Source organism: Somniosus microcephalus, unplaced genomic scaffold (genome assembly GCF_052327205.1).
Source record: "Somniosus microcephalus isolate GS21.2 unplaced genomic scaffold, FLI_Smic_1.0 scaffold1059, whole genome shotgun sequence".
NCBI classification, from domain to species: Eukaryota; Metazoa; Chordata; class Chondrichthyes; order Squaliformes; family Somniosidae; genus Somniosus; species Somniosus microcephalus.
Genome location: NW_028226246.1, coordinates 31,974 through 47,199, shown reverse-complemented (window position 1 = coordinate 47,199; position 15,226 = coordinate 31,974). Strand labels below are relative to the sequence as shown.

At 47.7% G+C, this 15,226-nt stretch overlaps 1 protein-coding gene across 1 annotated transcript; it reads left to right on the top strand.

The window, feature by feature from the left end:
• Positions 1-501: 501 nt before the first annotated feature.
• On the top strand, positions 502-8,623 carry LOC147080872 (zona pellucida sperm-binding protein 3-like). Its single transcript, XM_085981055.1, has 9 exons — positions 502-945; positions 1,509-1,624; positions 1,712-1,815; positions 1,906-2,083; positions 2,188-2,314; positions 7,370-7,458; positions 7,543-7,664; positions 7,740-7,874; positions 7,953-8,623. The coding sequence occupies exons 1-9, from the start codon at positions 544-546 to the stop codon at positions 8,075-8,077; spliced, it is 1,398 nt and encodes a 465-aa protein (XP_085837181.1). The 5' UTR covers positions 502-543; the 3' UTR covers positions 8,078-8,623.
• Positions 8,624-15,226: the final 6,603 nt, after the last annotated feature.

The following is a 15,226-nucleotide window of genomic DNA, read 5'->3' as shown; positions in this document are numbered from 1 at the left end:
TGCCCATCAAAATGTGCCCTTGTGCGACTCTTTCAGGTGGGGGTGATTGACCAAATTGTAATAGGCCCTCGTGGCAATAAATCCATCAGTTCTGGCATTTTTTTCCTTTTTTTATTCTTCTTATTTTTTCTTTTTTTGTCAAGTTTTATTAAAAGTTTTATTAATTTACAGTTGATTAGTTTAACCAAAAGAGCACCCCTATTGGTCGAATGTTTTCTTAAGTTACAGTCAATTGCTTTAATCAAAAAGAGCAGTCAAATTTGAAATTAGTTTGTTCAGGTTCCTTTAAAGTTTTATTTATTTACAGACTAACTGGTTAATCACCCACACATAAAAGTGTACAGTTGATTGGTGTAACCACCCAATCAAAAGAGTCACTCCGATTGGTCGAATTAAAATAGGCCCTCCTGGCAATAAATACATGAGTTCTGGCATTGGGTAGAAATTGTGGAGCTTGGGGTTAATTGGCTCAATGTGACTGCAGGTTGTGTGTATAAAAGGTGCTTGTTGAGGGGTGCAGGGATAGTTGAGTTGTTTAGTATCATGGGGGATTTTGTAGTGAGGGGTTTGCTCCCAGTGCTGGTGTTAGTTGGAGCTGTTTGTTCCTCTGATATTTGGCAACAGTTTGGGGGCCAGAGGTTTCCATGGAGAAGAGTAAAAGCCACCCCTGGGCCTCAGCGAGTCCCTTCTCCTGGGTCTCCCTTTGGCTCCGGTTTCAGTGTGTCTGAGGGGCGCAGTGTGTCTCCACTGCAGACTGTGAGGGTGCAGTGTGGAGAGCACAACCTGCTGGTCAGGGTACAGATGGATTTATTTGGAACCAGACACCTGATTAAAGCTGCTGACCTGACCCTGGGGACGGCAGGTTGTCGGCCAACCGGGATCTACTCTCAGAACCACACCGTCCTCTTTGACTATGGGCTGCATGAGTGTGGCAGCAGAGTGAAGGTAATGTGATTCCTCAACTCTTGCTCTAAGCTTGGTGGCTGGATTAGACCCAACTCTTTATTCCTACCTTTGGTGAAATGTCATTGATGTTGAGGAGATTCCTGTCTCCTGCTTTTAAATCCTCAGACTTGTGTTGAATTATGCATTGTCCTTGGCTTTAACTGGTCTTCCTGAGTCTCCAACCTTGTGATCTCAGCCCTATTGGCCTTGAGCCTTCACTTAGTTCTTCAAACTTTTCCTTCCATACATCTTGTCTTGTGGATTTTCAGGTCCCTGGGGATTCAGTTTAATGGTTCAGTTATCTACAATATTCAGCTTTTGTCTCTCTTTCTCTCATACAGAGGAGCTGCGATTAAAGGAGGATTTAATCTTGTTCTTTTCATTGCTCTAAATTATCAACCTGTGGCTCCTTTTATTGAAGTGAAGCTGTCCTTTCATTGAGTCTTTATTCTGTTTAATTGTCTTGTGCTTGCAATCCCCCTCCTTGCATTAGCGACTGAGGCTGCACAACTTCCAACCACCTGAGTAGAATGTTGTCCATTTCTGAACCTGATGTCTTTCAGATGTCTGGAGATTTCCTGGTCTACGCCACCCACCTGAACCACACCCCCAAGGCCCATGGATCTGTCATTGTGAGAACTAATGGAGCTGTCGTTCCCATTGAGTGCCACTATTTTAGGTAAGATTCTTTACACTGTCGTGAATAACGTCTACAGCTGGTGTAGTTCTCTGACCTTGTCCTAAAATGGCTCCATTGTCTTTCCAGGAAGGGCAATGTGAGCAGTGACCCGATCAAGCCCACCTGGATCCCGTTCAGCTCCACCAAGTCTGGAGAGGGGCTTCTGTCATTCTCTCTGCGCCTAATGAACGGTATGTGATGGGTGGATGGGGAATGACTTCCTGTAGTCACCCACTGGCAGTTGTACCCAGTCTCCAACCCTTGTCCCTCTTGTACTTCAGATGACTGGCTCACAGAGCGCACCTCGACTGTCTACTACCTGGGTGACCTCATTCACATTGAGGCCTCTGTTTCAATGACCAACCACATGCCCCTGAAGCTCTACATTGATCGCTGTGTCGCTACGTTGAGCCCAGACACGGACTCCACCCCGAGATACAGCATCATTGACTACAATGGGTAAGGAGCGCTCTGCTTTCTCCAGCTGGTCCTGTCTCAATGGCTTCTCTTGATTCACTCAATGTCCCTTTTTAAAAAAAAAAAAAAAAAAATTATTTCTTCAGTTGCCTCCTGGACAGCAAAGCTGAGGACTCCTTCTCAACCTTCGTGTTGCCAAGAGACGGGCGTGAGCTGGACAAGCTCCACTTTGACCTGGATGCGTTCCGCTTCTTTGGAGATGACCGTTCCTTGGTAAGAGGAAGCCGACCATTGCAAAGTATTTACAGCCATTCTGCATAACTGGCTTGTGCTCCACACGAGTGTCCTCCCACGCCTCTTCATCTAACTCCAACATATCCTTCTATTCCTTTCTCCCTGATGTATTTATCTAGCTTCCCCTTAAATGCATCTACACTATTTGCCTCAAACACTCCGTGGTAGCGAGTTCCATATTCTCACCACTCTGGGTAAAGAAGTTTCCCCTGAAATCCCTCTGCTGTATATCCTGTGTACTCCTATGAATCACTAACATTACCCACTTTTCTCTCTGTTTCTAGCCAGCTTGCTATCCATTCTGCTACTTGTCCCCTGAATCCACCTGTTCATTGAGTTCCCAAGTTGGGAGGTGTTAAGTCTGTGGGTTGTATTGTAAATAATCCACAGACTCCACGATTAACAAAATAAAACCGGTCTTTACTATTCAGAGGTTCGGGCGATTCTGCCCTAGTTAACGTATCACAACCCTTATATACTGGTGTGGTCACTATCGGTATTACAGTATACATGAGCCAACAAATAGTGCCACCCTAAAGTAGTGCTCTTAAAGGCGAACGGTTACATTCAATAGTTCCCTTAAAGGTAAACGGTTACATACACAACACTCCTCCCTTTTTAGCTTATTACTTACAGAATCCCGTTAAACATACAATCTTCAACTTTATATATACAGTTTGCAGATATACTCTCGATGGAGTCAACGTCATATAACTTCATGTTTAACATAACATAATAACATATATAACTTCATGTCAAAACAGATCACAGATTCAGTCTCTGCAGGAACAGTTGCAACATACTTTCAGTGGAACAGTTTACAGGTTCAGTCTCTGGGAACAGTTCGTAAATTCAGTCTCTGATCTTAATTCGTTCCAGACAGCATCTTTTCGTAGTGTTTGGCCGGAGGTTGTAGAAGTAGTAATATTTTAAACAATTATTATCTTCGGCTTCTTCTATTTCTCTCCTGCCTTTTTACAACTCTTGACGTTCCCATCTTCTCGGCGGCCAGCTGTAATGCCACCAACTCTCTGTTCTTTAGACCTTAAGTGCTTCCTCCGGATTTCAGCACTTTGGGAGTTTCCCTCACAATTTAGGCATACCACATCCTCGTAGTATTCAGTGTCACTCAACAGGTCATGGTCACATTCGGGGTCATCCTGAGTTAGTCCATCGAGAGGCCCTTCTACTCCTTCCTTACCCAACTGGACGCTATCCGACTGCTGTTCCTTCTCTATCTCTCTTTCTTTCCGTCGTAGAGCCACCTTCTCCCAATGTTCCGTAGACTTTTGGTGCTCCTCCATGATTTCTGCACTTTGGGAGTCGAAGTTACAAGCTGGGCAGGACAGGACATCGCAATTTTCGGTGCAGTCCACCAGGTCATGGTAATATTCGGTGTCGTCCTGAGCTAGGCCAGCTAGAGGGTCGTCTATTTCCTCCATACCCAGCTGGACGTTAGCCAGCTCTTGTTCCAAATCCAGACATCTTTCCTGAAGAGACTTCTTCATGTGTACCTCTTCGTCCAGCTTTTTCTTGGCTTTCAGCAAGTCGTTTACTAATGACCTCATTAGTGATTTTAATACTTCAACTTCCTTCAATAATTTAACGAGTTCTGGGACATCCTGCATTTCATGTTCTGCCATGTCTTCCACCACTAATTTTTCATCTATGGATGGAATCTTTACCGATGAGTCAGCCTTGGCCTGAAGCTCATCAAACATTTCCTGCAGCCTTTGGACTTCTTGCTCATGGTCAACCTTCAGTTGCTCATGTGCTTTCACCAACACTAGCTTTTCGGAGGTTGCCAAGTTAACCCCTTCCAGGATTGTAGTCTGGGCCTGTTCATACTGTTCTTTCAACTCGTTACACTCTGCTTGCAACAAGTCGTAGAGATGAACTGGAATAAAATCCTGGCTTCCTGAAGATTCCTCTGCAATTGGTGTTTTTGCAATTTCCTGTTGGAGTTCAGCCAAGGCTGCTATGTTATCTGCCTCTCGAAGTCTCACTGCCATCAATTCTTCTTTATTCTTGCAGTCTATCTCAGCCATCTCCCGTTTACTCTCTTTTAACTGAGTGAGTAGCCCCTTATTCTGGGCTGAGAGATATTTCACCTTCTCCTGTAGACCATAGCACTCCTTCTCTGCTCGACATAGCTGATTTCTGCTGATTTGGTTCTGTGTTTCAAGTTCCAACATCCTTTGCTTAGCTGCTTTCAGTTTCGCCTCAATAATCCCCTCTCGCAACATATTCACATCAGGTAAAGAAGCGTTTCTCTCTTCCATGTCCAAGATTTGTTTCTGCATCTCCTTAAGAGCACACTGCGATTCAACTTCTCTTAACCTTGCCTGCACTAGCTCCGTCTCTAATTGCAGAACAAAATCCTCAGTGTAGCGTGGTTTGCCCTTCTGCTGTATCTCTAGATCATGCAAATATTCTAACTCCTGAACATCATAAGGGAGATGTGATCGGTAATTGGTCACGATGGCTCTATGGTCGCTCTCTCTGCTTGAGCCAGTAGGTTCTGTTGTCTTTCCAGACTCTCCCATTCGGTGTCATAGAACTTTTTCATTGTTTTCATCTCTTGTACGAGGCGGTAACTTAATTGTTCTAATTGTTGTTGTACTTTGACACAACGTTGAGTTTGAGCCCGGTGTTCCTCCGTAATGCATATGTCTGTAGCTTGAACAGACTCAGAATTCTCTCTTTATGCACGCCATCGATTTTCTAACCTTAGTCCGTGAGTTCATGTTAACCTTGTTTTTCATACATAAGCTGGACTTATCGTCTTCCGGCTCGGAGTCTGAGCTGCTTGTCTGCACCGAGTCCTCACTCGTCATTGCTTGTAGGTAGTGCCATTCCATGTCTATTTTCTGCATCCACTCCCGCCCTAGGAGTGGTGGTCCTCCCTCAGGTAGTACGTACAAATTCATTCTTGGGTGTACTTTACCCCTATCTCTCACCTTGACTCTTATTTTCCCCATGGGGTATACGTTATGCCCCGTGTATGTCTGATACGAACTTGGTATTTCTTAAGGGTATGTGAGAGAATAGTCGGTGGTAGTCCTTTTGGTTGATGACTGATACAGCTGATCCCGTGTCCAGCTCCATTCGTACTTGGACTCCAGCTATTTTTAGTGTGACCCAGATCGTCTGTAGATCAGTCACTTTACCCACATTGTGGATTCTCAGACTATCCAACTCCTGGCTGTTTGGGTCTGAGTCTGAATTTTGTTCGTCTGAACTCTTTCCAGCCACCTGATGTACCTTGTTGTACTTTTCTTGTGGTGGTGGCTTCCTTTGCTTGTTGGTCTTCTTTCCGGACCTGCATACCCTCGCGATGTGACCCAGTTTGCCACATTTCCTGCACTCCTGGTTCTTAAACCAGCACTGATTCTGGTCGTGTGTTGTCTTTCCACAACGGTAGCATTTGGAAGTGCTTGCAGTAATTTGGTCCACCCAGAGTGCCGCTGCCTTTTGCTGCATTTCCGCCGTTCCTTTCGCTGCGGCTTCATGCGATGAAGCTATGAGGACAGCCCTGTCCAGTGTGAGGTCGTTTTCTTCCAGAAGTCGCTTCTGCGTTCCTTCTTTGGCCAAGCCGCATACGAACTTGTCCCGCAGCGCCTCTGTCAAATTCCCTCCAAACTGGCAGTATTTCACTAGCTTACGCAGTTCGACTAAGTATTCTGCATTGCTTTCATCTTGCCTCTGGGTTCTGGCGTAAAATTTAAATCGTTCAGCCAGCATCAACGGTGTGGGGTTCAAGTGATCCTTCAGCACTGCTACGATCTCTTCGAAGGTCTGGTCCACTGGTTTAACTGGTGCTATTGGATGTTTCAAAAGCCCGTATGTTTTTGCTCCCATCGAATTTAACAAAGTTATTGCCTTGTCGTCGTCCTCAATTTCGTTGGCTACGCAATATATTTCTATGCGTTCCACATACGTGGCCCAGTCTTCTATTTCAGCATTAAAATCATTAATATTTCCTCGCTTAGGCATCTTCTTCTCTTTCCGAGAACAGTACAAGTATTTCTTTACTTATTATTAATTTTCTTCTCTTCTTGAACACACCAGCCTTTCTGAAAATTCTAATTAATTTTCTAAGATAGCGGTTTCCCGCTTCTGTCTTCCCCAGCGGTTTTCCCGCGAAAAATGGCGGCTTTCCTGCGCTTCTCGCTCTCCCCGCCCACTTCAATGGCGGTTTTCCCGCGCTTCTCGGCGCTCTCCGCCCACTTCAATGGCGGTTTTCACCCGTCCCCCGACGCTGACTGTCAGCCCGAGTGCGGCCCGTATCTCCTGTGCGATCGCTGGTGCGCCGCCTGCCCGAAGCGGTTCTCAGCCCTTATCACCGGTGCGATCGTTGGCCCGCTAAGCGCCTCTCGCTTGCACCCTCCCGGGCTCTGGCTCACCCGCTCACGCGTTTCACCGCGGCTCTTATCAGGGATTGCGATCGCCCTTATCTCCCGATCGATGGCCCGGCTGCGCCTCGCACTCCAAAGCGGCCCGGCCCTTATCTCCCGATCGATGGCCCTGTACCTCTGTCTTCCCAGCCTGTTTCTCCTCACAAGCTGCCTGGATGTCTTCTGCTCTGCAGTGCTCAGTCGCTGATGGAGGCTTCAGGGTCCTAATGCCTGTCACTTCCAGTGGGGTGGTGAGATTTGAAACCTTCAACGTCCTGTTTGTGGACGAAGCCGCCGTGAAATAACTGCCGCAGAGTTCGAATCCGACTCGTCGCCAATGTTAAGTCTGTGGGTTGTATTGTAAATAATCCACAGACTCCACGATTAACAAAATAAAACAGGTCTTTACTATTCAGAGGTTCGGGCGATTCTGCCCTAGTTAACGTATCACAACCCTTATATACTGGTGTGGTCACTATCGGTATTACAGTATACATGAGCCAACAAATAGTGCCACCCTAAAGTAGTGCTCTTAAAGGCGAACGGTTACATTCAATAGTTCCCTTAAAGGTAAACGGTTACATACACAACAGGAGGGAGTCACTATATAATGACTTGTGTTGACTGTGTCCCTCAGATTTTCATCTCCTGTCACCTGAAGGTTGCTGCAGTGGATCAGAGAGATTCCATGAGCAAAGCTTGTACTTTCCAGAAGATGCAGAATGTGTAAGTGCCCCCTCTCTCCCTCAGGGATGTGTTGTGTGGGGAAGTGATGCCCAACCTGATTGTGAAACTGATTCTCTTGTTTAGCTGGACCCCATTGGAAGTATCCAACAATGACGTTTGTGCCTGTTGTCACTTGGGCAACTGCAGTGCCACAAGGGAGTTTGGATTTGATTCCAGAGCAAGGAGGGATCTTGCACCTGACGCTGGTAGGACATTGATTGATTCTCTAGATGTTGGAGGTTGCCCTTTACCCTCTCTAACTGGAATGTTTGATATTGCAGGGAGTGATGCTGAATTGAAGTGGGAGGGTGAGGCCTCCCTTGGACCCCTGGTCATTCTGGACACTGATGTGACAGACCTGGCAACTGAGTCCCTTAATGAGGTTGAGCAACGGATGGAGGAGAGGTCTCCAGGTGGTGAGTTGGCCGACTGCTAGTTTCCATTTCCCCCTCAGTATTTCCTTCACTCACTGTTGGTTTCTCATTGCTGTTTAGGTGCGGAGTCTGAGGTGGTCCTGATGGTGGCCCTGACTGTGACTGCTGTGTCTCTGATCTCTGCTTCGTTGATCGCCTTGTTCCTGTACAGGAAACACAAGCAAACCCTGCGCAACAACTTGTGATTAATAAAGTGAAATTAGCAAATCTGTAATGGTTATTGCTTGCATTTGGTCATTGATCAAGGCTGGGGATTTGCATTCTGAATATGGGAAGTTTTCCATATTTATTTACTTCCATTAATGATTCTTGACCCAGTGGCATGCCTACTGAGTGTATTTAAGCTTTTCACCAGATATCAGGCTACTGGGGTATCTGCCCCATTTCACTAGTTTATTAACAGCAACTTGGAAGTGTTTGCCTGGAGCTAGTTATCTTGGCCTGCTGTTTGTCCCTTGTTAAGGAGGTTTGCGGGGCTCTTGTGGCGTGAGGTTGGTGGAACTGATTGTTGAGCCCCATGAAATTGCAATGTTCCTGGAAATTTTAATGCTGGGATTAGCTTATTACTAGAAGTGGAGGTTGTTTAGTCCTCTATAACTGACTGGGATAATGAGTCTAAATGGGGTAGATGTCCATATTCTAAAAATGATAGAGGCACTAGTGAGGGTGCAAAACATTTACTAGGATGATGCCAGAACTGAGATTCGACTTACTAGGAAAGATTGACCTGTTTGGGTTGCCTTCTCTAGGAAAGAGAAGGCTGCGGGTGTTTAAAATTATGACTTGGTTCGACAGGTTAGATATCGAGATGTTTCCACTTGTGGGCAAGACCAGGACTAGGGGCCTGTAACTACAAGGTAGTAACTAACTAATGACTCCAATGGTGAATTCAGGAGAAACTTCTTTACCCAGAGAGTGGTGAGAATGTGGCTGTCGCTATCACGGAGTGGTTGAGGCGAATGGTGTAGCTGCATTTAAGGGGGAGCTCGAAGCATGAGGGAGGAAGGATATGCTGTTTGGGTGAGATGAAGGGTGGGAGGAGGCTCGTGTGGAGCATAAACACTGGCGTGGACAATTGGGCTGAATAGCCTGTTTCTGTGCTGTCGATGGCTTGTTAACCTGCAGGATTAGTCACCTGAGGAATTGCATCTCTGAAGGCCCCTTAAATGGCTTTCGGTGTTGGCCGTGGCTCAGTGGGCAGCACTCTAGCCTGAGTCGGAAGGTCGTAGGTTCAAATCCCACTATAGAAACCTTGAGTACAAAAGCCAGGCTGACGCCCCCAGTGCTGCACTGTCGGAGGTGCCATCTTTTCGGATGAGAAGTTAAACCGAGGCCACTTCTGGCCCCTCGGGTGAATGTAAAAGATCCTGTGGCACTTTTGGAAGAAGAGCAGGGGAGTTCTTCCCTCTGACCAATTATTATCCATCAGCCAACATCATATGATCTGGCCATTATCACATTGTTTGTAGGCTCTTGATGGGCTGCCATGTTTCTGACAATAGTGACTACATTTCAAAAGTAATTCATTGGTTATGAAATGCATTTTTTAATTTGTTCATGGAGTGTGGGTGTCACTGGCAAGGCCTGCATTTATTGCCCATCCCTAGTTAGCCTTGAGAATGTGGTGGTGAGCTGCCTTCTAGTCCAGTTGGTCAGTGTGCTGTTGGGGAGTTCCAGGATTTTGACCCATTGACGATATACTTGCAAGTCAGGATGGTGTGTGACTTGGAGGGGAACTTGGAGGTGGTGGTGTTCCCATATGCCTGCTGCCCTTGTCCTTCTAGGTGGTAGAGGTCACGGGTTTGGGCGGTGCTGCCGAAGAAGCCTTGGCGAGATGCTGCAGTGCGCCAGTGCTGGAGGGAGTGAATGTTTAATGTGTTGGTGTGACATCCTGAATCTGGGTATGGTGCTGTATAAATAAGATTGTTCTTTCTAAACATCTGACGTGAGTTTGGGACCTACAGTAAAATATAATTATCCCTAACCAACATACTAGGTCCCCAATTGGGATTCAGTTGCCGTACTGGATCTCCAACAGCAGGTGGGGATAGAATCCATACCAACTTAACGAGCACAGTTTTGTATCTCTCTTGTGGCTGACCCTGGTCAGTGAATGCTGGCTGAAATCTGCAGTAGAACTGTTGTCAATATTTAACCACTTACATATTGATGTAGCCCCTTCAACGTACTGAAATGTCCCCAAGGTGCTTCACAGAAGCCCTATCGAATAAAATTTGACACCAAGCCACATACGGAGATATTAGGGCAGATGACCAAAAGCTTGTTCAAGAGGTAGGTTTTAAGGAGGAGGGAGCGCTGGAGAGGTTTAGGGAGGGAATTCCAGAGTTTGGGGCCCAGGCAGCTGAAGGCAAGGCTGCCAATGGTGGAGCGATTACATAGAAACATAGAAGATAGGAGTAGGCCGCTTGAGCCTGCTCTGCCATTCAATGCGATCATGGCTGATCATCCAAATTCAGTACCCGATCCCTGCTATCTCCCCATAACCCCTTGATCCCTTTAGCCTTAAGAAGTGTATCCAACTCCTTCTTCTTGAATATATCTAATGAATTGGCCTCTGCTGCCTTCTGTGGTAGAGAATTCCACAGGTTCACCACGCTGTGGGTGAAGAAATTCCTCCTTCAGCGACTGGTGCACAAGGTCACCCAGGTCTCGTTGCACTTCCCCTTCTCCCAATCTATTGCCATTCAGATAATCTGCCTTCCTGGTTTTGCCACCAAGTGGATAACCTCCCATTTATCCACGTTATATTGCATCTGCCATGCTTCTGCCCAATCACCCAACCTGTAAATCATCCTGTAGTTTCTCGGCATCCTCCTCACAGCACGCACACACGCCCACCCAGCTTTGTGTCGTCTGCAAATTTAGAGATATTATATCTAGTTCCCTTGTCTAGATCATTAATATATATTGTGAATAGCTGGGGTCCAAGGACCGATCCCTGCGGTACCCCACTAGTCACTGCCTTCCACTCAGAAAAAGACCCGTTTATTCCAACTCTTTGCTTTCTATCTGCCAACCAGTTCTCTATCCAAGTCAGTACCTTGCCCCCAATCCCATGTGCCTTAACTTTACATACAAATCTCTTATGTGGGACCTTATCGAAAGCCTTCTGAAAGTCCAAATACACCACATCACAGAATCACAGAAACCCCACAGTGCAGATAGAGGCCATTTCGGCCCATCGAGCCTGCACCGACACCTATCGCACCCGATCCCCGTAACCCCTACACCAACACATATCCCACCCTATTATTGAACGCAGCAACAGCCCGTGGCGCGCCCAAGTGGTGGTGGTAAGGGGTAGCGAGAAGAAACGGATGGTGATCGACTATAGCCAAATGATCAACAGGTACACCCAACTAGACGCCTACCCGCTACCCCGCATATCAGAAATGGTGAACCAAATCGCCCAATACCGGGTGTTCTCCACCATCGACCTCAAGTCAGCGTACCACCAGCTCCCTATCAGACCAGAGGACCGCCCGTACACCGCCTTCGAGGCGAACGGACGCCTCTACCAATTCCTCAGAATCACCTTTGGGGTGACGAACGGGGTCTCGGTCTTCCAGAGGGAGATGGACCGCATGGTCGATGACCACCACTTGCAGGCAACCTTCCCCTACCTCGACAACGTCACCATCTGCGGTCACAACCAGCAGGATCACGACTCGAACCTCGAGAGGTTCCTGAAAACCGCACAAAAACTCAACCTCACTTACAACGAGGACAAGTGCGTTTACAACACCACGCGCCTCTGCATACTAGGCAGCGTGGTGGGGAATGGGGAAATCGGACCAGACCCCGACCGATTGAGCCCCCTACGGGAGCTGCCCCTGCCCAACACTCCCAAAGCCCTGAAAAGGTGCCTGGGGTTATTTTCTTATTATTCCCAATGGGTCCCCAACTACTCCGACAAAGCCCGCCCCCTCTTGAAAGCATCCTCTTTTCCGCTCTCTGCTGAGGCCCACGCTGCCTTCAAAAGCATTAAGCGGGATATTGAGCGGGCCACGCTACAGGCAGTGGACGAGAACACTCCCTTTCGAGTGGAAAGTGATGCGTCTGACTTTGCCTTGGCGGCCACCCTCAACCAGGCGGGGCGGCCCGTAGCTTTCTTCTCGAGGACCCTCCAAGGGCCCGAGATCAGACACTCCTCCGTGGAAAAGGAGGCCCAAGCCATCGTGGAGGCAGTGCGCCACTACCTAGCCGGCAAACGCTTCACCCTACTTACCGACCAGCGGTCGGTAGCGTTTATGTTCAATAATAAAGAGGGGGAAGATTAAAAATGATAAGATTCTTAGGTGGCGGATCGAGCTCTCCACCTTCGATTATGACATCATTTACCGGCCAGGGGCCCTTAACGAATCCCCCGACGCCCTCTCACGAGGGATGTGTGCCAGCGCCACCGGGGATCGGCTACAGACCCTCCACAACGACCTCTGCCACCCAGGGGTCACGCGGCTGTTCCACTTCATAAAGTCCCGTAACTTACCCTACTCGATTGAGGAAGTTCGGTCTCTGACCAGGAATGCCGCACTTGCGCTGAGTTCTCCCTTATCTATTTTACTAGTGACGTCCTCCAAAAATTCCAGTAGATTAGTCGAGCACGATTTACCTTTTGTAAATCCATGTTGACTTTGTCCGATCCTGTCTCTGTTTTCCAAGTGCTCTGCTATTACATCTTTTATAATGGACTCTAGCACTTTCCCCACTACCGATGTCGGGCTTACCGAGACCTGTAATTCCCCGTTTTCTCTCTACCACCTTTTTTGAATAGTGGGGTAACATTAGCTACCCTTCAATCCATGGGTACTGTTCCAGAGTCCGTCGAATGTTGGAAGATGATCAGCAATGCATCTACTATTTCTAGGGCCACTTCCTTAATTACGCTAGGATGTAGATTATCAGACCCTGGGGATTTATCGGCCTTCAATCCCATCAATTTCCCTAACACCATTTCCCTACAAATACTGATTTCTTTTAGTTCCTCCCTTTCATCGAACCCTATGTTCCCCGACATTTCTGGGAGGTTATTTGTGTCCCCCCTTGTGAAGACAGAACCAAAATATGTATTTAATTGGTCTGCCATTTCTTTGTTCCCCATTATAAATTCCCCAGTTGGGGATGCTCAAGAGGCCAAAATTGAAGGAGCGCAGAGCTTGCGGAGGGTTGTGGGGCTAGAGGAGGTTGGAGGGATTTCAAAACAACGATGAGAATTTTTAAAATCAAGGCGTTGCTTAACCGGGAATCGATGTAGGTCAGCGACGGGTGAATGGGACTTGGTGCGAGTTAGGATACGGGCAGCTGAGTTTTGGACGGCCTCAAGTAAATGGCGTGTAGTGCGTGGAAGGTCAGCATTGGAATAGTCGAGACTACAGGCGAATAGAGATGTGGCAGTCAGTCTCACCTGGGTTTAGTGAGTGTCTACACAAAGCCTCATACACAACATACAAAAAGTTGATGTGCATTCACACTGAAGTCTTCCAATAAATATGTATAATCACAGAAGTGCTTGTTTGAGTAAACCAGTTAACATTTTATACACAGCCAGCACACCTCGCCTCACCCCGTAAACAGCTGCCATCAAAGCCCAGTTGCTGTATTATTTTGTCGGTCTGTGCTCGGATTAGCAGCCCTCCAGGATTGTCCCAGAGTCTCCAGGAATTAAAAGATTCATCTCTGGGAGCCTGGCACGTCCTGAGTTCATGATAGGTGCGGTATTCCCAGAAGGTTGTGGGTTCGAGTCCCACTCCAGTGACGAGAGCACATTAATGCAGGCTGACACTCTAGTGCCACTGCTGAGGGAGCGCCGCACTGTCGGAGGTGTCATCTTTCGGATGAGACGTTAAACCGAGGGCCCGTCTGCCCTCTCGGGTGGATGTAAAAGATCCCATGGCCACTATTTTGTAGAAGAGCAGGGAGTTATCCCCTGGTGTCCCAGCAAATATTTATCCCTCAATCAACATCACTAAAAACAGATTATCTGGTCATTATCACATTGCTGTTTGTGGGAGCATGCTGTGTGCAAATTGGCTGCCGTGTTTCCTACATTACAACAGTGACTGCGCTCCAAAAATTACCTCATTGGCTGTAAAGCGTTTGGGATGTCCTGAGGCTGTGAAAGGCGCGATATAAATGCAAGTCTTTCTTTCTTTTACAGGCGACTTTGGGCCGATGGTTCCCAAAGCTCTCCACCCAATGGGGGCACTCTGGTTTGGTTTTTGGTTGATGACATCACCCAGTGTCTTCCTATTGATGGTTTTGGAGAAGGTCAACCCAATCTCTGCCTCTTTCTTTATCATAGGCAACGGCCTATTAAAAGTCAACCACGTGCTCCCTTTTTAAAGGGTCGCAAACGATAAGGTCTGTAAATTAACATAAATTTGAAAGGAACCTTAACAAATCAAATTAAAATTTGGTTGCCGGGGGTGATGATGCACTCCATTCTCCGCGGCGCCCACCGGCCGCGGAAGGCCTCAAGCGTGCCAGTGGATACCGCGTACTCCATATCCAGGGCCACCCGGGCGCGAACGTGGCCGCGGAAGAGAGGCAGGCAATCGGGCAGCTCTTTCCCACCCTCTTTCCAGTTGCCTGTTGACACAGCCGAGGCGAAAACTCCCTTTCGTCTTTTGTGTCGCCGCGAGATCACCGGGACAAGATCCGGTTCAACCTGGATGCGTTCCGCTTCTTTGAGGATGCCAGGGACCTGGTAAGAGTTGGCCAGATGTTGGAAGGTAAGACGGTGAGCGTTGACGCTGAGTAACTCCTGGATGTGTCTCCTGCAGATCTTCATCAGTTGCCACCTGAGAGTAGCTGCAGCAGATCAAAGGCCGGATTCGGTCAACAAAGCCTGTTCCTTCCAGAAGCCAGCCAACCGGTGAGAGGAATCTACCCCCGAATGGTGGACCTCTTTCTTTTTGGCGTATGGATGCATTCTGACCGATGGCTTGCTTCCTTGTTTAGATGGTCCCTGGTGAACGAGTTGGGCCTCTCCCTGGTGGAAGGATCCAATGAGGTTTGTGCCTGTTGTGATGGGGGCAACTGCAGGGGCGAGAGATTGCGATCTGGAGGAAGACCACACTCCAGGTGCAGGAGGGAGGTCCCATCTGAGCTTGGAATGTTGTGTTGGGTGTTGAGGGTGAAGAAGGATGTTTTGTAACTGGATGGAACTAATTGTTGCAGAGTCTGAGCCTGTGTGGGAGAGTGAGGCCTCACTTGGACCTCTGATCGTTCTGGATGTAGATCTGGACCTGGTTCATTCGGTGGATAGTGAAGCTGTTGGGACTCGTGAGGATATTCCGAGTTCTTATCGAGGT